At 42.2% G+C, this 24,966-nt stretch overlaps 1 protein-coding gene across 2 annotated transcripts in view; it reads right to left on the bottom strand.

The window, feature by feature from the left end:
• Window positions 1-629: 629 nt before the first annotated feature.
• kif26ab (kinesin family member 26Ab) overlaps window positions 630-24,966 on the bottom strand; it is a 208,366-nt gene continuing 184,029 nt past the window's right edge. The window contains exons 13-16 of one of the 2 annotated variants that reach the window (XM_069916550.1): window positions 10,837-11,030; window positions 10,352-10,375; window positions 10,067-10,217; window positions 630-2,046 (exon numbers count right to left, since the gene is read on the bottom strand). In XM_069916550.1, coding sequence (XP_069772651.1) covers window positions 1,868-2,046; window positions 10,067-10,217; window positions 10,352-10,375; window positions 10,837-11,030 — 548 coding nt within the window. In that variant the 3' untranslated portion in view covers window positions 630-1,867. The remainder of the gene's footprint in view (window positions 2,047-10,066; window positions 10,218-10,351; window positions 10,376-10,836; window positions 11,031-24,966) is intronic. The other variant, XM_069916551.1, reaches the window with a different exon arrangement.

Genomic DNA, 24,966 nt, shown 5'->3' with positions numbered 1-24,966 from the left:
TCACTCTACAGGTGATCACCCCTCCAGCACCACTTCCCTGAGGCATTCTATTAATTGATTCCATCCCTCTTGCCAAATGGTCCTCACTTTGATCCTTCACCTCCAGAGTTATCCTTTCTCTACATTCCCCAATACTTTTTCAATTCCAGAATGGCCTTCCAACACACACAGCTTAGCACAAACCTCTCCTACCCAGCTATGAAAAGCATCCCAACTCTCTTTCTCTGCCGCATCCACAAGGTTAAGAAACAGCATGGGAAGAGACTATTTTACTGAAGGCAAAAAAGTGAAAAAAGACAGCCAAAAGAAGGACCCTTTTTTTGTCTGAATCATAGACAAAATTGTATCTCCAACTTTCCCCACATTTGATGAAAGATCATCAACCTGAAACATTAGGACCATCTGATACTCTTCAAGGTGCTGAGTAAATTAAGCTCTTTTTGTTTTAATTTCAGATGTGTAGCGTTCACAGTATTATATTTTTACATTGTGATTTTCCCCTCTAGTTTTTCACTCTCAGTACACATGGCCAACTAGAATTAGCTAAGGTACAAACTTCCATCAAGACTAGTATCTTTCTGTTCTAATTGTGCAAAATTATAACCATGAAGCAGAAATATTACTGCCAGTCAACATGTCATTTATTCACAGATAAAACTAATGCAACTACCGTCATGTACATTTATACAGAGGCTGAAAAAACTTTACAATTAAAATTATCAGAAAATATCATTTGCAATGAATTGCGATCCCATATTTATTCTTTCTTCATGTAAAATTGTTGTTGTTTGGCAATATTCATAATAATTGTGGCTTTTGGCCAGTATTAAAATGAAAAAAAAACTACGTAAACTTTTATGCATTGTGTTCACAAGTAAATACTTCTTCTATCAAATTTTTTTTGGAAGTACTCCTGAGATGCAATATTTTCTCAATGACAAAATCAAATCTTTCATAAATCAATGTTGTTATTTTGTAAACCTGTTTTTGGTTTTAAAAAAGAGTATATAAATCTGATCATTAATAACTTACACCATTGGAACCACTATGCAGAATCACTTTGTGACTGCAGAGGATCGTTACTGATAACATTAGCTCAGATCAGTTGGCACAGTGAGCTCTTTACTGATATATTTATAAATGGTTTAAAAAACTAGGAATTTCATTCTGAATTTCTGAACCAATAACAATGTGTACAAAGAAGTGATCCCAAAAAGCAGACAAGATCCCATATAAAAAGTCTTCAAAAATCATTACATTTTGTAACATGCTTAAAGGATTGAAACTTCAAACACTATTGAAACAGAATACCATGGAATATTAATATACACACATACATTTTAAAATTGAAAAGATAGAAATGGCTCTTCTTTCAACTAGAAGGCAAAGTCAAGAATGTCAACATAATTTACTTATTGCTTTGCTACAATGAAAGTTTTTACATATATCATATAAATACAATATACATTATAAAATAAGCAATTTGTTTCAGTGTTTACTTCGGTATGCTGGTTTCTTTACTAGCACCAATGCAAATAAGTGAATCAAAAAGGCACTTTAAGGTTTTCAGTTCTTTATTCTTCTTGGTTTATGTTGCCTTCTTCCTTCGGGGAAAGGAAATTGTTCGCATGAACAGTTTAAACTTTCAGTCTCTTTAAGCTCTGAGGCACAGTATTGATTTACACAGCTCACCATCAAGATTCATAGTCACCACATCGACTCACCCTCTACATTCTTTTGCACTTTCTTCTGTCTTGACATCACCAATCTTGGCTCAACACACAATTTCTTTTCGTACTTTTCCTTCACTTGCTGTCTGCTTTCATGGGAGAATAACCTTGCTCACGCTCTGTCGTTGCCCATCACTTTACACCTGTACTTCCCTTGGACCATCATTCAAATCATTGATCATACCAATATCAAAACAAGTCACCATCATTATCCTTGCCTTGCATAGGTTGACCCGCTGTTCAAGCTCTTCAGTTATCTCTTCCAGTGCCTCCAGGTACTCCAGAGACTCCTCATCGAGGTCCACATCAATTTCAACTGTTGGCAAAGAGATGAACACTGCATCTAGAAAGTTCTTATCATTCCGAGCAAATCCGTGAAGCATTAATATGTTTGTGCACTCGTCTCTGTACCATAAGATTCCACTCTAGAGACTTGAGGCCAAAGGTCTATGCTGACACTACAATGCAGCATCAAATGATTTTGCTCCATCAAAGCAGCCACCTCTCAAGCTGAAATTTTAGACCATGAACCCTTTCTTCCCCTCAGGTGGGTGCAAAAAATTCCACGGCAATATTTGAAAGAGCAGACGAGTTAGTCATAGTATCTTGGTCAACATTATCTCTCAGACCATATCTCTGAAACAAACGTTCTACTTATTATCATGGAATGAAACATGAAAATCCACATATGCTGTGTTATAATGAAAACATAAAAATGTCGGAGGAACTCAGCAAGTCTTGCAGCATCCACAGGAGGTCAAGAACCAACAGGTTCTACCACCTAGTCCAACTACCAGCAGCTCTGTACAGGCTTTAAATGGCTGTTGAAGGAGCTGATGGTGTTTCATTTTAAAATCCTACAACCGTGGAGTCTGGGCCCAAGATGGCGGCACCTGTGTTTGGCAGCAGCCTCAAAGGGTTCAGACTCTGGGGAAGCAGAGGACTGCCACAGGGTATCACAAAACAAGGAGACCACCCTGGGTCTCTACAGCTGAAGAAAACACAGGTGTGAAACTGTTGGCGACTCGAGGTGAGGAACCTATGCAGGCTGTGGGCTGCAGGAGACTTGCAGTCAAAGGACTCACACCAGTCTGCAGACTGCTGGAGACTGGCACGACATTGGCTGAAAGGGTACAAGGTATCAGAACCAGGATGCAAGAGGGTGCCAAGGGTGCTGAAAGGTTCTGATCATGTCAGAGGTTTGGACCTGGAGCTCAGGTTGCTATGCTGTGTGGCTGCAGGAATGCTGGATGTGAATCCATGGACACTGAGTAGGTCCCTGAAGGGACTTTCTTTTGCTTCTCTTTCTCTGACTGTAAGGGGTGCTGGGATATTTCTGCTGATGGGAAAAACATCTGTTTTATTACCTGACAATAAAGAAACCTTGAATCTAGTTTTGGGCCAGAACCCTTCTTCATGGTATCTTTAGTGAGGGAAGGGGTGAAGTTGAGGTGGTTGATACCTTGGTGTCAGTTGAAAATATGAAGGTCCAGAGTGTGCAGAAGGCTGGAACAAAATGCCCAGGAGGAGAAAGTAGATTCAAGGTGAGAGAAAAAGTCTCTAGGCAAAGGCGAATCCTGGTGGAAGAGGTGGGCATGGAGACAGAGCCAATGGAAGAAGAGTTTGGCATCATGGCGTGCGTGGAACTCATTGAGGTGTGAGCAAAAGGGTACAAAGGTGAGGCCTCTACTGAGTACAAAATGTTCCATCTCCAAGAAAAGAAGGTTGGAGGGGACGGTTAAAACCAGGCAGGGTTTGGAGTGGGGGGGGGGGGTCAATAGGTTTGGGGTGTCAGGGGGAGGAGGCTGGGATGGATCAAGATATGGAGGGCTGGAGGGATCCAAGGGAAGAAAGAACGGGTTGGGGAAGTGAGAGGGGGAGGCTGAGAGGGGCCAGGGTGAGAATGGAGGCTCAATCCTGTGCACCGTCGGGGCCAGGGTGAGAATTTGTGATGGAGGCCGAAGTGGAGATCCGTGTCAGAGGTTACAGAAGCTGCAATCTCCAGGGAGGCAAGTTTTTGATCCTTATTAGACACCTGGTGAGAAGAGCTTAGGCGTGAAATATTGGTTATATATCTTTACCTCCTATGGACACTGCAACACCTGCTGAATTCCTCCAGCATTTTTGTGTTATTATCTTAGTTGTTTGTGAAACCTGTTGGGCAAATTGGCTATTTCACATCAAAATGGTTTATCATTGGATTAAGGATCTTGGGCACATACTGAGCAGTGTTTGAAAGGTGTGTCCCAGTCGCATACTTATCTTCGTCAGGAGGAGGAGAGTGAGTGTCAGGATCCCCCGTGTGGCAGTGAGCCAATGAGAAGGTCAGAGGAGTTTAGCTGGGTGGTACTTGGGGATTTGGAGAATGCAATGTTGTGTCTAGTGAATAATAAAAAGAAAGTCGACTTCATGGTGTGCTGAAAGAAACTAGTGAGTGTATTCTTTATTTGTTTGTAAGCTGTGTTAAATCAGTGCCATAACAGGTGCTATATAAATAAAAGTATTTTTCCTTCCTTGGTATATAACAATATTTACATTTCTTTACCCTTTGTCAATGTAATTCTCAATATTACCTTATATTAACCACCAGCAAGAACTGGGAAAGAGCAGCCTTTCCCAATGCTCCCTTGAGATTAGCCATGATCTCGTTGAATGGCGGAGCAGGCTCGAAGGGTCCAATGACCTACTCCTGCTCCTATCTTCTATGTTTCTATGTTTCTATAAATAGTTCACAGGAGCACAAACAGTTTGGTTATCCCTTCCCCCCACTCCTTCTCCTTTGATCAACAATATTGGCAATTCAATCTCTGGAAAACCTTGGGCCAACACCCTCATACTTACACACGGTGCTGCAAAAAGTGTTGAGGGTTTTCCTTTGGACTATGTCAGAGAGACCGGACATTGAATATTATGCTGGTACTCCCCGACTTATGACCGTAATTGAGGCCGAAGGTTCAGTCGTATCTCGAAATGGACACAAGTCGGAATTTTGCCTGCATGCATGGAGTACCGAAGTTTTAAAGCAAACTTTTTAATCGAATGTCATATTTGACATCTTGAATTCCAGATAACTGGGGTTTTACTCCATAAAGAAGTCAGGAGGAGGACTGAGACAGCAGCTGGAAAGCAATTAGGTGGATCCAGGTGAGGAGAGGTTGATGGGCATGTAGGAGCCAAAATGTGCGTACTTTTTAGTCACATCCCAGGATCTGTAGGCTGAGCGCAGCCATCTTGATTCCTGTGCACTTGCCTAAGTCTTCAGGTGGCATGTGTGGAGTGGGTTCACGTATTGGAGTTCAGTTGGCACAGGTGTGAGAGTGAATTCAATATCGTCAGGGTGCTTAACTCTCGCGCCTGTGCCAACTGAATTCCAATACGTGAACCCTTGGCACATGTGCCAACCAAAGACTTGCGTATGTACACAGAAAGGAAGATGGCCACACCCAGCCTATGGATCCCAGGACACCGACTAACAAAGTAAGTATGCACAGTTTGGCGCTTACATGCCCTGTATCCCTGTTATAGTTTGTCAAATACAATATACACTGCGTAAATTTTATATTTAAAAAAAAAATTTGGTCATATATGTGGACAAAAGTCACATAGGTTGCAAGTCGGGAGTACCTGTAATTATTTTTTATGTTATACCATTTTCAAATTGCAATTATCAAATATTTGTTCTTATAAGCCCATCACACTGTTTAGCAGCATCTGAAGATATAGACAAACAAATTCTGTAACACAGCCATCAGGTCAATTGAAGAGAATTCCGAAAAGAAATGTGGTGACATCAGCCCTCTCTCCCTCCCTTAACTGATTGCACTCATCTCCTTCCTTTCTTCTCAGGTTCTATAATCTGCAGCCTTTGTTGTATACACCTATCACCTCCCAGCTTCTGTTGCTATCACCAGCCTTCCCTCTCCCGCCTGTCAGCATCTCCCCATCAACCTCTCCTCACCTGGATCCACCTAATTGCTTTCCAGCTGCTGTCTCAGTCCTCCCCCTGACTTCTTTATGGAGCAAAACCCCAGTTATCTGGAATTCAAGCACCCGGCATCCTCAAGCAACCGGCAAAAAAACTGAGGAAAATAAATAGGTAAAAAGTATGTAAGTTTTAAATTGATGCCTCCCTCCATTAGTTTGCCAATTACACAACACGCAAATCAAGCAACCAGAAAATTCACTTATCCGGCATCTACCAATCTCCATAGGTGTCGGATCCAGGGGTTTTACAAATCCCCACCCTCCTAGTCCCACTGACCAGCACCTGGTCCATACCCCTCCAATCTTCTCCCCTCCATGTAATTATCAAGTCTTTCCTTAAATGTAAATAACGTCCCTGCTTCAACCACCTCCGCCGGAAGCTTATTCTACATCCCAACCACCCTTTGCGTGAAGAAATTTCCCCTCATGTTCCCCTTATAATTTTCCCCCTTCAATCTCAAACCATGGCCTCTGGTTTGAATATCCCCCACTCTTAATTGAAAAAGCCTATTCACGTTGACTCTCTCTGTCCCTTTTAAAATCTTGAACACCTCCATCAAATCCCCCCTCAGTCTTCTACGCTCCAGAGAAAAAAGCCCCAGGCTGCTCAACCTTTCTCTGTAACTCAAACCCTGACATCCTGTCAACATTCTCGTGAACCTTCTCTGCACTCTCTCTATTTTGTTTATATCCTTCCTATAATTTGGTGACCAAAATTGCACACAGTATTCCAAATTTGGCCTCACCAATGCTTTGTATAATTTCATCATAACATCCCAACTCTTGAATTCAATACTCTGATTTATGAAGGCCAACATTCCAAATGTTTTCTTCACCACTCTATCTACCTGAGTATCAACTTTAAGGGTACTATTTACCATAATTCCTAAATCCCTTTGTTGCTCTGCACTCCTCAATGGTCTACCATTCAATGTATATGACCTATTTAGATTTGCCTTTCCAAAATGCAACACTTCACACTTATCTGTATTAAATTCCATCAGCCATTTCTCAGCCCACTCCTCTAGCTTTCCTATATCCCTTTTTAAGCTACGGTAATCTTCCTCTCTGTCCACAATACCACCAATCTTTGTATCATCTGCAAACTTACTTATCCAATTCACCACCCCTTCTTCCAGATCGTTAATATATATAAAACAAACAATAGTGGACCCAGGACCGATCCCTGAGGAACTCCACTAGTCACCGGCCTCCAATTTGACAAACAATTTTCTACCACTACTCTCTGACACCTCCCATCCAACCATTGCTGAATCCATTTCACTACTTCCTTATTTATACCTAATGCTTCCACCTTTTTACCTAACCTCCTGTGGGGAACTTTGTCAAAAGCTTTACTAAAGTCTAAATAGACAACATCCACAGCCTTCCCTTCATCAATCTTTTTCGTAACCCCCTCGAAAAACTCTATAAGGTTTGTTAAGCATGATCTACCCCTGACAAAACCATGCTGATTACTACCTATCAATCCCTGTTCATCCAAATATTTGTTAATGCCATCCCTCAGAACACTTTCCATCAACTTACCCACCACAGATGTCAGACTCACAGGTCTATAATTTCCAGGCTTACATTTGGACTCTTTCTTAAACAGCGGAACAACATGAGCCACCCTCCAATCCTCTGGCACTACCCCCGTGACCAGTGACATCCTAAATATCTCTGTTAATGGCCCCACTATCTGTACACTAGCCTCCCTGAGTGTCCTTGGGAATACTTTGTCCGCACCCGGAGATTTGTCCACCTTTATCTTTTTTAACACTGCCATCACTAACTCCTCGGTTATCCTTAAATGATTCATGACCTCCGCACTATTTTTCTTTACTTCAATTGGTACAATATTTTTTTTTCCCTAGTGAATACCGAGGAAAAGAAATCATTTAAAATTTCCTCCATCTCCTCTGACTTCTAACATAGCCTACCCTCCCTATCAACAAGGGGTCCAATTTTATCCCTCACTAATCTTTTACTTTTAATATACCTATAGAAACCCTTTGGATTTATTCTTACTCTGCCTGCCAAAGCTTCTTCGTGCCTCTTTTTGGCCTTTCTAATTTCTTTCTTAAAGATTTTTTCTACACTCCTTGTAGTCCTCTTTCAATTTCTCAGCTCCCTGCTCTTTATACCTCTTATACACCTCCCTCTTTCTCCTAACCAAATTTCTAATATTCCTCGAAAACCACCTCCCTATGACTCCCAGCCTTTCCTTTGATCCTCACTGGGACATATCTACTCTGTACTCTCAAAATGTCTTCTTTGAATATTCTCCATTTTCCATTTACATCCTTTCCTGAAAAAAAATCATGTCCCAGTCAATACTCCCCAAATCCATTCTTATTCCTTCGAAATTTGCTTTTCTCCAATCCAGAACCTCAACTTTAGGCCCTTCTTTGCTCTTCCCTAAAACTACCCTAAAACTAATAGAGTTGTGATCATTAGACCTAATTGGTTCTCCAACATTAACCTCAGACACCTGACCTATCTCCTTCCCTAACAGGAGATCCAGTATTACACCATCCCGAGTCGGTTCCTCTATGTATTGATTAAGAAAACTATCTTGTACACATTTGACAAACTCTAGCCCATCCAGCCCTCTTACTGTATGGGTATCCCAATCAATGTGAGGGAAGTTAAAATCTCCCATGATCACTCCCTTGTGTTTATTACACATATATGCTATCTCCTTACAAATTTGTTCCTCCAATTTCCAGTCCTGATACACGGTCTTGACCCAATTATCTCTTTTCCTCCACAGATGCTGCATGCCCCACTGAGTTCCTCCAACAGTTTTTGTTTTTAATAAGTATTCACTAAATAAATAAAGTGACAGTGGGAAAGAAAGATCCTTGTAAATGTAGAGAAACACAAAACAACTGTTGATACAACGGTACATTTAAAAGATTCTTAGCTGGGAATGTAAGAAAAATAGAGGGTCATGGGCATGATGTAGAGAAGGATTAGATTGATATGAGATACATTTACATGGGTCAGCACAACATTGTGGGATGAATGCCTTGTTTTGTGCTGTGATACTCAATGTTCTCTGCTGGAATCTTGACAAACAAAGGAACTCAGCACGATTCACTAAAGGGTCTCAACCCAAAACATTGACTGACCATTTCTTTCCATGGATGCGGACTGACCTGTTGAGTTCCTTCAGCAGCTCCTTAGAACAGCACCCAAGGAGAAAATAATTTGAGGTGAGGAGAGAGAAGAAGAATAAGAAAGAAAAATTTGTCCAAATAGCAATTATTTATATGTAGGTGGCAGATCCACATGTGTATGCTTCCAGCAAGGATTACTGAATGAAAATCAAAACCTGATTGTGGGCTAAGTCGTTATAGAGGAGGAAACAAACCTGCAACTTTTGTGTTCTCAATGGCTTAAATACTCTAATGAGCAACTATTGAACAAGTTGCCCTTAATTTCTTTGAAATCCCATCCCATCTCCTCCTCTGCAACCATGTTGAGATTTGCACCAGAAATCAGTGATGATTGTTTCTCAAAAACAATTGAGGTAGATATTTTCCATCTTTCTAGTTTTACTCCTGGGCTTATTTCATGTATGCTCCGAATCATGGGTCCTCTACCGGCACCACCTACGGCTCCTAGAACGCTTCCACCAGCGTTGTCTCCGCTCCATCCTCAACATCCATTGGAGCGCTTACATCCCTAACGTCGAAGTACTCGAGATGGCAGAGGTCGACAGCATCGAGTCCACGCTGCTGAAGATCCAGCTGCGCTGGATGGGTCACGTCTCCAGAATGGAGGACCATCGCCTTCCCAAGATCGTGTTCTATGGCGAGCTCTCCACTGGCCACCGTGACAGAGGTGCACCAAAGAAAAGGTACAAGGACTGCCTAAAGAAATCTCTTGGTGCCTGCCACATTGACCACCGCCAGTGGGCTGATAACGCCTCAAACCGTGCATCTTGGCGCCTCACAGTTTGGCGGGCAGCAACCTCCTTTGAAGAAGACCGCAGAGCCCACCTCACTGACAAAAGGCAAAGGAGGAAAAACCCAACACCCAACCCCAACCAACCAATTTTCCCCTGCAACCGCTGCAATCGTGTCTGCCTGTCCCGCATCGGACTTGTCAGCCACAAACGAGCCTGCAGCTGACGTGGACTTTTTACCCCCTCCATAAATCTTCGTCCGCGAAGCCAAGCCAAAGAACATTTCACTCTCAGTGCAACATTACATTTTTGCTGCTTATTGTGTTTGCATCTTGATTGTAATGCAAAATAAATCAACTTGGCATTAATATAAAGGTCGCATGTCTATTGTTGCCATCCTTCTCACAACACGGTGGGAGTCATGGGGTGCACTTACACTCAGTTTTCCATTTATTAGGATCCATCATCAGCCTGCCCTTGGTTTCCTCCAGCTCCTTTGTCAATAGCTCATGCTTTGCCTTTAATTCTCTTATGCGCTGCTGTCGCTTTTCCAATGCCTTCAGTTTTAAATTGTAATACATCAGACCCTGAGAGGATAGAAAAAAATCCCCTTCTGTCAAAGCCCAACCAAAACAATCACAAATCATTTATTCTGCATTTTTATCAACACAAAAGGCAAGTTTTTAAAAAAAAGTACCAAGAAATCATCTAAGGAACTCACCTCATCTACATCTTGGAAAGGTTCCTACAGCATTAAAAGCAAGAGAGGAAAAGTTAGCCTAACACATCCTTCAGAAGGAATATGGCTTTACTCCACAATACTTACTGTGGGAGCAAATCTGATCACAGTCCAACTACTGGATTATAATTTCAAACAGCACACCTTTTCTCAACTGCAAAAGAGTTAAAGAACTGGCATAGGATGGACATAAAATGTGATAACCCAGGAAAGACTCACTTATATCATATTCATGGATTTTTTTTTTCATTTACACAGTCTCCTGCCTGAACATGATTAATAGTGAATAGTAATTATTTTTATCTCCTCTTTGTAAGGGCACTCCAACATATGCATAATAAAATTAATAATTATAGGAATTTAATTGCAGTCAATCCCCTGTATGTAATTGTAGATTTCTATTTAAGCGGCCATCCCACACTGCTGTCATAATGTAAATGGTCTACCGGCACACTAAATGTACTGACCTCAGTTTCCTCTTGCCTGCGTCTCTGTAACCGTTCCACATCATCAATTTCGTAAACCTTAATCTCAAATGATTCCTTCAGGGTGCCTGGCAGAGGAGGCAGGTCCACCCATTGCCCCGCGGTGGCTGTCGGCTTCCGTCCCAGGGAAGTGGCATCAGGCAAAGGGGCTGGAATCAGCCGACGCCGCTGAGTACCTACAAGTTAAAGAGTAATTCAATGTTTACTGAAGCGGATGTGGCAAGATCCTACCTTGACCTACTGCCTGCTGGGAGCAATCTCACAACAAAATTGCAGGAACTAAGTGGGAGAAGTTAATTGAAGCCCACACAGCAGCATAAAGGCAATGCCTTCACCTTGACAACTGAAACAAAGACACTGCACCAATGTCAAATTTTATGAATCACCATTAAATCTACCACATCACTATTCCTACAGGGTTGTCAAAACCTGAATACATTTGTAAGTTCATTTAATGTGCTACCTCAATAATTCTGATACACCAAGTGTTATTTCATTTCACACATTCAGGCTGCAGTGGAGGTAATTTTGCCTAGCATGCCTCTGGCAGCTCTTTGAAGGACCTATACAAATAGGTACAGCTTCCTACATTTTCTCCACAAGCTAGAATATTTTGTTCTCAAATATAAATCAAAGAACTTAGCCTTCTCCAGAATTCAACGCACCATGAGACACTCTGTAAATGATACAATTCGTTGGCAAGGTGGAGAAAATATTTGACACGCTTGGCTTCATTAGTCAGGGCGCTGAGTACTGAAGCAGGGATGTTGTGTTAAAACTGTACAAGATGCTGGAGAGATGCCTCTGGAGTATTGTGTAGAGCCTTGGTCACCCAATGATAAGAAGGACATCATTAAACTGGAAAGGGTGCAGCAAAGATTCATGAGTGTTTTACCGGGACTGGCAAGTTTTAGCACTGTGTTTGTCACCAAGGTTATTATCTGTGTGAAAGAGTTGACTGAACTAGGTTAACAATTCACACAATGCCGTCCCCCTGCTTGGTTTCAAATTCTCACACTGCTTCACATATTCTCTTTTGATCCAAAATTGAGTTTTTCCACTTTGCCAGGCCTTGGATCCTTCTTCAAATCCATCACAATTCAAACACTTGACTGAAGGCTCGCAATTTCTCCACAAAATGTAGATCAAGGCTCTACGTCTTTCCCCATGTAATATACTCCTATACAACTGTGCATATGTATGAAATACTTGTTTACCAGCCAGTCATCAGCTGGCTCTTTCACTCCATCCAACATCCTGCTGTAATAATTGAAGATGAGGGGGGGAAAAACAATGATAGCTGCATCCCACGATAGACTTTATTAAAGATACACTTGCCCTAATAATGTCCCATGCAATTAAAAATTATCACATCCTTCCTTTTGATTATTTTTTTCCTCAGGCTACAGCATCAGGTTCATCCAGAGACTCCAATACTTAAAGTTACCCACACATTTAGAATTACAAATGTATCTAAAAATTAATATTGATCATACAAAGTACACAAGAATCTATACATAGAAGAGCACTAACTTTGTCAGCCTTTCTCATCATGAGAGGCAGCAGAATCGTGCCGTGCTACCAGCTCCAAACATAAACACCCCAGTCTGATCACTATCTTTAGTCACTATCTCTGATCTGGTCCTGGAGCCGATGATCTTTGAGCTTTCTTATAAATAGCAGTTTTACGGAATTTCCACACCTCTGCCGTACATTATCCATCCCCTGATACTGAAAAATGTCCAGTCAGAAGCTTCATTAACTGTAAGATCCAGTCCTTTGGCTTAGAGCAAGTGTGGCATCTGTTCCTATCAGATTCAAGTGGATATTCATGTACAAGCATTTCAACAAAGAGGAGGGGAAGGAGGAGGAAAATAAGGACTCTTCATGATCCACTGCCTGCCCTGATGAGGGATGGAGCTGCTGACACAGAATGGTTGGGAAATCAATCCAACACCTCATTCCACGATGCAATCTGCCATAGCCCAAGCAGTTCCATTTTGGTGCCCGTGGTGATGAGCCCTCAGAAAGTGACAATAGATTCACACGGTCAATGCAACACTGGATCTGAGCGAGGTGACCCCCTCCACCTGGGTGCTCTTCAAAGGAAGATCCTGTGGGAAAGCTGCAAATTCAAGGCCAAAGACATCCACTGACACCAGGACTTCCCAGGTAACATGGCACTTTAACATTACCTTCAAGCACTCAATGGGATGACAGAATCTGCAGGACCTTTTGCAGAAGGATACTGAAGGACTGTGCTGATCAACTAACAGAGGTCCTTACAGAGATCTTCAATGCATTATTGCAGCAGACCATCATCCCCACAAGTTTCAAGACATCCACCCACCATCATGCATATACCAAAGGGGGTGACAGTAACTCACCTCGATGACTACCACTCAGTGGCAAAGACCTCCACCATTATAAAAAGCTTCAAGCAACTGGTGATGGAATGCATTAAAGTGCACCCCCCAGAGGAACTAAATCCATTTCAATTTGTCTACAGATGCAGCCATTCTACTAATTGATGCTATAACCTTGTGTCTCCATTTTGTCCTGACCCAACTGGAGAACGACTCCTTATATGCCAGACTGCTGTTCATTTACTTCAGCTCAGAGTTTAATACGATCATACCGCAAAGGCTTGTAAAGAGGCTCCTCACTGGGGCTCGACACCTTCTCTGTTACTGGATTTTGGACTTCTCTTAACAGAAAGACTGCAGTCTGTCCAGGTTGGCAGCAGAACTTGAGCACCATTGCATTGAGCTCAGCCAGCTCCTGTTCATGTTACTGTCCCACGACTGTATCACCAGATCCAGCTGCAACAGACATCAAGTTTGCAGATGACACGACAGTAGTTGGCCTCATCAGCAACAACGATGAGTTGAAATACAAAGAGCAGGTGGAAAACCTTGTGAAATGGTGCAAGAATAACAACCTGAGTCAACAAGGAGATGATTGTGGAAGTCAGGATGACCAGGGATGACCATATTCCACTACACATTAGTAGCTCAGTAGTGGAGAGAGTGGAGAGCTCCAAGTTCCTCAGAGTTCACCTAAGAAGTGACCTACTCTGGACACATAACATCTTTAGAAGGCTGAGGTGGCCAAGACTACTGGCCACCATTCTTTCTACAGAAGCTCTGTTGAGAGCATCCTGGCCAGCTGCATCAAAGTATGATGAGATTGCTTTAAAGCCTTGGATCAGAGATCAATCCAGAGGACCATAAAAGCTGCATAGAGGATCTCTGGGGTCTCCCTCCCACCAACCCCCTTCCCTCCCCCCATCAATGTGATTTACCGGGATCATTGTATTGGGTGGTTGACGACTAAACCAGCTCTCCCACCAGGCTTGTCTGGTGCGGAGGGTGGCTAAACACCCTTCAGGATGAAAAACAAGACCTGTCAAAGGGCAGATGAACCCTCTCGTAGGATCAACGGCTTTCTAGCAAACGTGCTGTGAAGTCATAGACTTGTATCAAAGCTTGGTCTGATCATTCACTGCAACAGAACTTCCCCCAACCGTCTTGGACCTCATCGTGCCACTGGATTTGGGAAGGGGATGTCAAGTGTGTGGGTCTGGACCTGTTCAACCCCATCTCACCTAACTCCATTCACACGTACTATTCCTTTCTGAGGAGTGTGGTATCCTAACCATCCCCACAAACTGACTGAAAGGAACTATCATCATCCTATGGGATGGATAGCCAAAAGTTGTATAAAAAAAGCTTGTAAAATCAGGGAGGACCCCTACCACCCCACATGCAGCATCTTCCAGCTACTCCTGTCGGGGAACAAGATAACAGAAGTATCAGAGCTAGAACCACCAGGGTGAGGAACAGCTTCTTCCATGGGCAATGAAACTGTTGAATGACTGATAAAACAACTCTCCGTGACTTTACTATCGATTAATAATATCTATTTTATAATATGTACATATATACTGTGTATGTGCATCGTTTGGCTGTATGTGTGTTATGTCTGAATGCGTTTTGTACTGTTCTGCACCATGGACTGGAGAACGCTGTTTTGTTGGGTTGTAGTGGTACAATGAGATGACATTGAACTTGAGCCCTGCTGTCGCTGCTAAAGGAATAGCCAAAGTAATCCAAATCTGTGACACCGCCAACTTCTCCACAGGGAACCCACCCCTTGGGGAGACCACCCACAGTACATTAAGCCAAAAACGGTGCAGCAGTTTACAAAAGTGTGGGCATGTGGGCTTTAGACACTTTATGGTTAAAGGTGTATTGGTGAACTCTAACTTGAAAACATATAAGCCACAGATGTAAACCTTGCATCATTCAAAAGGTGCAGTGTGGAAAGCACTGTGCAACATGTTACCACAATGAAACAGAAAGGAGGACGTAACTTTTCAACAAGAAGATGGTGACCAGATCTCTGTAGCTGTCAGAAGTGGTCATGATGGTGGTCTCACAGATCATCTGAATGGTGCGACTGTCACACTTCTAATCTGGGTGTCCTGTTGTGGAAAGGTGACCTCTCAATATCCAAAGTCAAAAAGGTGGTGGTGGGCATCTCCTCGGTGGATGTTCTGTAACTCGACTTCAGCTGATCAGCAGAGTGAGCAGCGCAGCTCCCACTGCTGCTGGCAATATACTGCCCAAGTTGTTCTGATTGGTGGCTTTAGCTTCATCGTTGGTTCAGTTGGACAAACTGGCAGTGCCATCAGCAAAAACGTCAACAGCTCCAGGCTCCTGGAGGAGATTGTTAAAGACATTTGATGTGAAGTAAAGTATAGAGGGGGGTTTGGTGTCTTCAGACTTGTAGTAAGTGAAACATGAAAACTGCATTTGCTGGAATCTTGAGCAAACGGTGAAAAACTAGTAGTCAGCTAAAGTGCTGGAGAAACTCCGCCAAAGTGAAGTAAAATACAGTCAATATTTCGGGCCTGAACTCTTCAACAGGAGGTCACTGGCAATCTTAAATCAGGTTTAAGAATTAATTGTTATATGTTATATGGTTATATGAAAAGTTGTGGCAGCAACTTCAGCAACCATGCAGGCGGAGCACAGGAGTGATCGAATGGTTCAGCCCAGTCTCAGATAGACCCCCTTCACGTCGAAGGTCATATAGTCTGACCCCATTCTCCTCTGACTACTGCCCTCTTAGGGCCTCCTGTCACCAGAAGGCAGTCAGGGGGTGTGGAAGTTGAAGGTAAAGTTGCTGACCCCCGAGAATATTGAGTAGCTGAAGGGAGACTATTCAGGTTGGAGAAAATGAAGCCCCTTTTTAGCTCCACAGGGCACTAGTGGTACACAACCATGGAGAACCTCAAGAGGTTTTTCAGAAAGGCTTTTGACAATAAAAGTCCTTCTAGCAGCTTCTCTTTCCATAGTCAAGGGGGTGCTAATGTGAGGAGAGGAACTCCTAAAAGTGAAGAGCTGGCAAACTTCTCTCTTCATCTTGGACTCCTCTGAGATAATCTTCTGATCTTTCGATAGAGCAGGTTGAGATGTGCTCACACTACTTCTTCCAAACGATTCACAGGAGGAACTCTTAAGATTGAGGTCAGCACAGTGAGATCCTCGAAAACAAATGTAGTGACGATTTGCAAATCCCTCTGTACCAGTCTGACAGAAAAGTCATAGACTGTTTTTCAATATCCTGTCCTCTATCAGTCAGGTCCTGGGTGACAGCAAGCAGGATTATTTGGACCAATATGCCAGGGAGAGCAGACAAGCGCCATCCATTCTATTGACATGCTGGAAGTGTACAACACTATGCTTCTGGCGGACAGCATGTCATATCCATAAAGAAGGCCATCATCACCATTATCTACAAGCAGAAAGGGGAGAAGGAGAACATCAGGAATTGGAGATTTACATCACTTTTGATTACGGAATAGTGTCCAAGATGTTTTCAAACTAGGTCAAGTTTTCTCTTGTTGAGTCAATCCACCTGGACAAATCCTGTGCTTTTCCTGTGCTACCCAGAGATAATGTTACCTACATGCAGGACAGAAGAATGGACATGTGCCTGGTCACCTTGGACAGAAGGGTGGACACATGCCCAATCATCTTGGATGGAGGTTGGACACATGCCTGGTGACCTTGGACAAGGAGTGGATATGTGCCTGGTCAGCTTAGACAGTGGTTGGACACATGCCTGGTGACCTTGGACAGGGGATGGATATGTGCCTGGTCAGCTTGGACAGAGGGGTGGACATGTGCTGATCACCTTGGACAGAGAGTTGGATACATGTCAAGCAGTGGGAAAAGCCTTCATTGTCAGATCTTTCCTGTACAGTTAGAATCGCACTCCCAAAACACACTGCTCTCATTACAGCTGCAATGAGGAGGGGGGCCACCCACCACTTTGCACTATGTGGATAGACTGGAGAAGGATGAAGGATACCTTGTCACCAATCATTCCCAGCAGCTGCACAATGAAAGACGTTGATCTAAGGAGATGCTGCTGGAAGATTGTGAAGGATGCTCTTTGGTCTACCTGAAAATGTTAGCCTTTCTGTTCAGTATGATGTCTGTCAGGGAATGCTGCCAACTGGCATGATCCAGGCTGCAGGAGTACATGCTGAGGGATGCTCTGAAGTTCAGGCCAGCCGATGAAAAGTCTCTGTGAAGAAAGACTGCAGTCTAGGTCCTTGATTGAGATTCTGACTGTTGCATGAAAGCCCTTCAAGCAAATTAGGTTTCACTTCAGGGTGCCACATGAGTGGCAATAAACCTTTGACTGTGTCGATGACTACGACAACAATATTAACAAATTCGCTGATGGTACCATGGTAGTGGGTTGTATAAAAATGGTCAATGAGTCAATATACAGAAGGGATATTTAAAACTTGGCTGAATGGTGCACCAACAACAAGCTCACACACACTGTCACTAAAACCAATGAGCTAATTGTTCACTTCAGGAAGGGAGATCCAGAGGTATATGATCCAGTGATCATTGGGAGATCAGAAATGGAGAGGGTGAGTAAATTTAAGTTCTTGGGAGTCACCATCTCAGAGGTCCTTTCCTGGACCCAACACACTAATGCCGTCATGAAGAAAGCACGTCAGCGCCTCTACTTCCTCAGGAGTTGGCAGATGTTTGATATGACATTGGAATCCCTGGCAAATCTCTACAGAGGCGTGGCAGAAAGTGTGCTGACCAGCTGTATCACAGACTGGCATTGGGACACCCATACCCCTGAACCTAAAGCCCTGCAAAAGATAATGGACGCAGCCTGAGACATCAAAGGTAAAACCATCCCCAACATTGAGAACATCTACAGGGAATGCTACCATTGGAGAGCAGCAGCAATCATCAAAGATCACCCAGCACACACTTTGTTCTTGCTGGTACCATCAGGAAAGAGCTGTAGATGCCACAAGACTCGCGCCACCTCTACCTTCAGACTTCTCATCAATTAACTCAATCAGGGACTTACTTCAGGACTCTTTTGCATATTATTGATATTTTCTTTCTCTGTTTTGTAGTTTGTTTACATTTCTTTTTTTTTGTTTACATGGGTATGTTGTGTCTTTTTCTTTTGCACTGTCAATAGTGGCAATTCTGCCTCACCTGCAGATCAAAAAAAAATCTCAGGGTTGTATGTGATGTCATGTATGTACTCTGGGAATAAATCTGAAATTTGAAATGGTGCTATATATATACCTTGCCATGCAGGGCTTCTGCATGGTTGGCTTCGTGAGCGTAGCAAGGTTCAACAAACAACAATGTGATGAGAAAATAATGAAAATTGGTATGTGAAGGAATTTCTTCAGCCAGGGAGAGGTGAACCTCTGGAATTTGCTGCCACGGGCGGCTCCGCTCTGATGTCACGCTGCCACATTGTCTCCGCTCCATCCTCAACATTCATTGGAGCGACTTCATCTCCAACATCGAAGTCCTCGAGATGGCAGAGACCGACAGCATCTAATCCATGCTGCTGAAGATCAAACTGCGCTGGGTGGGTCACGTCTCCAGAATGGAGGACCATCGCCTTCCCAAGATCGTGTTCTTTGGCGAGCTCTCCACTGGCCACCGAGACAGAGGTGCACCAAAGAAGAGGTTCAAGGACTGCCTAAAGAAATCTCTTGGTGCCTGCCCCATTGACCCTCACCAGTGAGCTGATCTCGCCTCCAACCGTGCATCTTGCCGCCTCACAGTTCGGCGGGCGGCAACCTCCTTTGAAGAAGACCACAGAGCCCACCTCACTGACAAAAGACAAAGGAGGAAAAACCCAACACCCAACCCCAACCCACCAATTTTCCCTTGCAACCGCTGAAACCGTGTCTGCCTGTCCCGCATCGGACTTGTCAGCCACAAACGAGCCTGCAGTTGATGTGGACATTACCCCTCCATAAATCTTCGTCCGCGAAGCCAAGCCAAAGAAAGAGATATAAAAAAGTGCTAACACTCCCAGTGATACTGAGAAAGTGTAAAGTCAGCAAACATGCACTGTTTTTCTCACTTTATGTAGCTTTTATTATGTATAAAATTTATTTTTGAAATATAAAGTTCTGTGCTGTCAACTTCAGGGCAATTGAACTTTGCAAATGAAGCACATATTTAATTGAACAAAAAATGATGATTTGTCCTTCAGTACAAAATGCAGCAGGAGGAATTCCCCATTACACCATCCAGCCAGTTTTCTTTTCTCCCAAGTGGGAGAAGTATTATCTAATGGAATTAAAGCACAAAAATCTGCAGACACCATGTTTCTTCAACCACACAGCCCTCTTCAATATGTTTTGTTACCTCTTTGAAAGATCCACTTAAACTGATCACACACAAAGTCATGCTGATCCTCTGATTAATCCTTGCTTTTCCAAGTGTAGATTAATTCTATCATTTGGAAAAATCATCCCATGTAGATCTGTAATAACCTGATTCATCCATGCTACCCTTCTTGAACTTCCTATTCTGCAGACAAATGACACATCAACTGTGACCATCCAAATGTCTTAAGCCCCTGTCAGAGCCCCAGCACTGATCATGAGACAAACAAGTCCACCTAGGTTAAGTTGAAATCCAACATCATCTAGCACAACGGCAGGATGATCAATCTGAGCGAGACCCTGAACTTAGTTGCAGCATTGAAGGCCAGTTCAGAGCAGACCCTGTTATGCCAATTTGATTTTCCTTCATCACCAGAACCAGGAGAGGCTTGTCAGGAAAATAGTAATACAGCTCAACGGTTGATGATAAATTAGATTCCCTTTCATTTAAATTATTAAAAAAACATAAAACCAAAAATTTTGGATGAGAATTTTCTGATGAGAGGACACAACACCAGTAACACGTTGATGTTTTAAGCAGCAAGTTTCAGGTCCAAGATGCATATCTGAGGATTCAGTGGATTAAACTCAATTGGAATTCTAGTGCAGTATTGAAGCAATACCACATAGTCACAGGTGCCAATCCCTCATTGGATCTGTTGGGTGGATGTAAAGATCCAATGGAACTGTTTTGAAAAGTGCTGTTCTTTCCAGTGTGCTGCCCACTTTTAATTTTTCAACCGGTATATCTGAAACAAAATAATCTGGTTATTTAAAATAGAAACAAAGAGGTGCAAGCACTCAGCAGGTCAGGTGTTATTTGGTGAGTGTTTCCAACAGTTCAAGGTGTTTTTCAGTTGTCCAGCATGTGCAACCTAAGATATAGGAGAAGAATTAGGCCATTTGGTCTGTTGAGTCCATACTCCCACTCAGCCCCACTCCCCTGCTGTCTCCCCATAACTTTTAATACCCTGAATATTCAGATAACTATCAATCTCTGCCTTAAGTACTCCCAATGACTGACCTCCACAGCCGCCCATGGCAGCAAATTCCAGAGGTTCACCTCTCCCTGGCTGAAGAAATTCCTTCACGTACCAATTTTCATTATTTTCTCATCACATTGTTGTTTGTTGAACCTTGCTACACTCATGAAGCCAACCATGCAGAAGCCCTGCACGCCAAGGTGCAGCTTGGGACTTCTAGAGGTTCTTAAGGTGACTAAAGAAGTACAAATGTTTCCATTTCTTGCTAATTCCAACCAAAGGGCCATTTGAATGCAACATCTGAATAAAGACAATTTAAAAATTTTACTTGATATTTTAGGAGTGGCAATATCAAAATGTTTGACCTAGCCGGAGATGGAGTTTATCACAACAATTAAGCATTTAAAATTACTGTGCCAACGTATCCAAAGTTTTCATAAATGTCTATGATTTTTTGGAAGCCAGCCTCACATGTTCAACATGTTTGTGTTTTTTGAAATATTTGAATTAACATTTCTTTTGGATTTTTACATTGAACTGAATACTGTCACAAACTAACTGGAAATTAGTTCTGTAATTAAAAAAAAATTCTTTATCAGTAAAATGTAATATGATAAATTCGGGACCTTATAGGTGATATATCAACACACTATAAAGGCCTGACCTACTGGCTATTTCCTACAATTCCGTATTTTGCAGCTTTTTTGTTCCTTTGTTTATGTTCTTTAATTGCCCTCATTTCCTGGCTTTAAACATTCCTTTCTTCATGTTCTCTCAATTGTCCTCATTAATGCATCAACCAAGTGAGTTTATCCTTCCTCAGCCTAACAGGCATTCCTTTTGTCTATCCATCCTTTCCTACAAGTTAAAATTAACTTGTTTTCTCTTTCTTCCAGTTTTGAGAAAGTCTACAATCTGATACATGAACTGTTTCTCTTTTGACAGATGTGACCTAACAAGCCACAGCAGCTTTATTTATTTATTACACATAAATTACACATTTATCCATTCCAATATTAACCCCACCTTGAACTTCTCTTTGCTTCCCGGAGTCCATAAATGTGCTATCGTCGTTCAGTTCCATATAATATCTCAAAAAACTTTAATTCACAATTTCTCCTACCTCCGGATTTCCTTCCATTTTCCCTCAGTTACCAACAGCTTATTCTAAACCCTGATCAATTCTTTAATCCCAATTTCCCTTTATATCTATTCACCTCAGTTGCAATGACTCCCAACACAATGAAGTCAATGTTTCTACATTGCATTCAAAGCACTTTGCAGTTTCTCCACCCCAGCTTTGGGTCCACAACACCACTCATCTATTTTATGCGTCCTCCCATCATTTCATTTCATAATTTGCAGAAGAGCTCAAAAGTGTTTTGGCCAAAATTCCTGGAATTTCCTTTCTAATTCTATATAATTCTGTTGTACAACTTACCATTAAAAATATTTTCCATTCTCTATGTAAACAAGAGTTATATCTCAAAACCCTCATTCAATGGCTTGAGTATTCCTTTATCTCTTCTCTTTTTTTTCTCTAAGTTTCCCTCGCATAAATTTTCAAATATTTCTCCTTTAGTGCAGGCTTGATTTTGGCATTCAGCTACTTTTATTGGAGTTTGGCACTCACTTCAATTTACATTGGTTCAATTCCCTGGAATTCTCAGAAAATAGATTACTTTGAACTATTGGGAACCATTTACCATCTGCCAATGGTACTTGAGCCTAAAACATTTAATTCTCTGAGCACAGCAAGAGTCCTAGCAAAATAGGAATGTAGTTACAATAGCTCATGCAGCAAATATGGGAGATGATAACTTAAACTGATAGTTTAATGAGCCAATTTTACATAAAGTGTATATGAGGTACAGTTAAGCCTTATCTCTGTCACAAAGGACCAGCTATCGTTTTGAGCTGAGGGTTTTCAATGAAAAATAAAGATGACAGACATCAAGGTGAGGGAAAAAGTCAAAGGGGCGCGTTTCAATTTCACTGCATTATGAAGAACGATATATAGGATTCTGTGTACAGGCATTACGTAAATGAATATGGAGATGAGAGCAGAATTTGGATTAAATAACTGGTTTATTTAATAATAAGCTTTTTGAGAAGGGTTCTAAAAGAAGGGAGGGAAGTGAAGAGGCAGAACAATTAAAGGAAAGAATTGGAAATACACCTCTGATACCAATGATGGAGCGGAGGGCAAGTAGAAATTGTAGGATTTGCAAGAGGGTAGACTTAAAAATAAGGAGAAAGTAGATCACAGGTTGGCAGAAATTGCAGGACATCAGAAGGAACCAACCAGATGACTGAGCAAAAGTCAATGAAAGACTGGATAAATGTTGCAACTTTTAAATTTGGAGAAGTCAGGCTGGGAGATGATGAAGAATGTGAGCACTACTAGAGAAATAAAAATAATTTTCCATTGGTTTCAGAAACAATCCAGGATGACATTCAGGAGGCGATTGATCAATGGCCATCATTTTATTTGGATCAGGAATTTAAATGTTAACATGCATGACAAAAAAATCTAACACCTGCCTAAGCTGGATAATGTTTAGTCAGTCGTTCTAGAATCCATGTGCTTAAAAAAAATTAGTGAAACAAATATGAAGACGACAGAGATATTAAAAAAGTGACTGGCTACATTATTGAGGATGTCACTGAGATCAAATGCTTCACAACCATGGCTAACCAGAAATCTTAGCTCGATGCAAAGGTTCATGCACTTTTCAGAGATAGTGATGCTGCCTTCAGGATGGGGGGGTGGAGGGGGGGGGACAGGATGGCACTAAGATCACCCAGGGCTGAACTCTCCCATGCCATCTGGAAAGCAAAGCAAGGTATGCAAAGAGCCACAGTCAGCTGTGGCACATGTGGCAAGTGATCAAGACTATAACAGATCATAAGTCAACCTTGTGAGTCAAAGACAATGACGCCTCTCTTCCAGACTGACTGAACAGCTTCAATGCATGGTTTGATCAGAAAAGAATGACGCCGTGAAAAGCTTTGTGTCCCCTGCTGAATGAGCCCCCTGCATAGCCAAGGCCAAGGTGAGGAGAACCCTATCCAAGGTGAACCCACACAAGGTGGCAGGACCAGACAACACATCTGATCAGGTACTGAAGGACCGCACAGACCAATTAATGGAGATTTTCACAGACATCTTCAATACCTCACTGCAGGGGGGGAGTCACGTGATGGAGTAGTGGCCGGACGGTGAACTCCAGCCCTCTCCAGAAATGTCGGAAAAAACAAAGGAAAACACAAAGGCACAAAAATAAAAATTAAAGAAAAGTGAGTATAAAGGTGGAAAGAAGATGGCGACGAAAAAAGAAAAATCGAAATCAACGGTAAGAAGAGAGGAAGAGAAGACAACGGAAGAAGAAGGAGAAGGCCTTACCTGTTCGAAGAGGCCCGCGGTGGAGAGAGAAACCCGCTCCCTCAGGTCGGTAGAAAGTGGACTACAAAAATGGCTCGCTGAGCCGAGTAAAAGTGCGCAACCGCGCATGTGCGATGCGCATGCAAAAAAACACAACGACGGGAGGGGTGACCAGCTGGGGAGTCGATCTCCACAGCCGGCAATGACAGCTGCAGAACACCTGCAGCAAGAGGAGAACATAGAAGACAACGAAAACAAGAAAGAAGAGAAGAAAAGGGCAACAAAGAAACAACAGATGGCCAACCCAGAGGAAGAGGAAGAGTACAGTGAAATAGAAGAAGAAGGGAAAGGCAAGATAAAGGATATAATTTCTCTTATTAAAGAATACATGGAGTCATTTAAAGAATGGCAAGCACAAGAATTTAATGATTTAAGAAGAAGAATAAACAATACAGAAGAGAAAATGAATAAAATAGATATGACCTTAACAGAAATGGGAAAGAGAATGGACAAGATGGAAGAGCGGGAAGCAGCAGTAGAAATGGAGGTAGAGGTCTTAAAAAAGAAATTAGAGGAATCTAATAAAAAAGTTATAGAGACACAAGAACTGTTAGCTCAGAAAATAGATATAATGGAAAATTATAACAGAAGAAATAACATAAAGATAGTGGGCCTTAAGGAAGATGAAGAAGGCAAGAATATGAGAGAGTTTATAAAAGATTGGATCCCCAGGATCCTAGGATGTCCAGAACTACAGCAAGAAATGGAAATAGAAAGGGCACATAGAGCATTGGCCTTTAAACCACAACCACAACAAAAGCCAAGATCTATTTTAGTAAAATTCCTAAGATATACTACAAGAGAAAAGGTACTGGAGAAGACAATGGAAAAAGTAAGAGAGGGCAACAAGCCACTGGAGTACAAAGGGCAAAAAATCTTCATTTATCCAGATATAAGTTTTGAACTCCTGAAGAAGAGAAAGGAGTTCAATA

The sequence above is a fragment of the Narcine bancroftii genome, chromosome 2 (genome assembly GCF_036971445.1).
Source record: "Narcine bancroftii isolate sNarBan1 chromosome 2, sNarBan1.hap1, whole genome shotgun sequence".
Taxonomy (NCBI): Eukaryota; Metazoa; Chordata; class Chondrichthyes; order Torpediniformes; family Narcinidae; genus Narcine; species Narcine bancroftii.
This window is presented reverse-complemented; position numbering and strand designations above follow the sequence as displayed.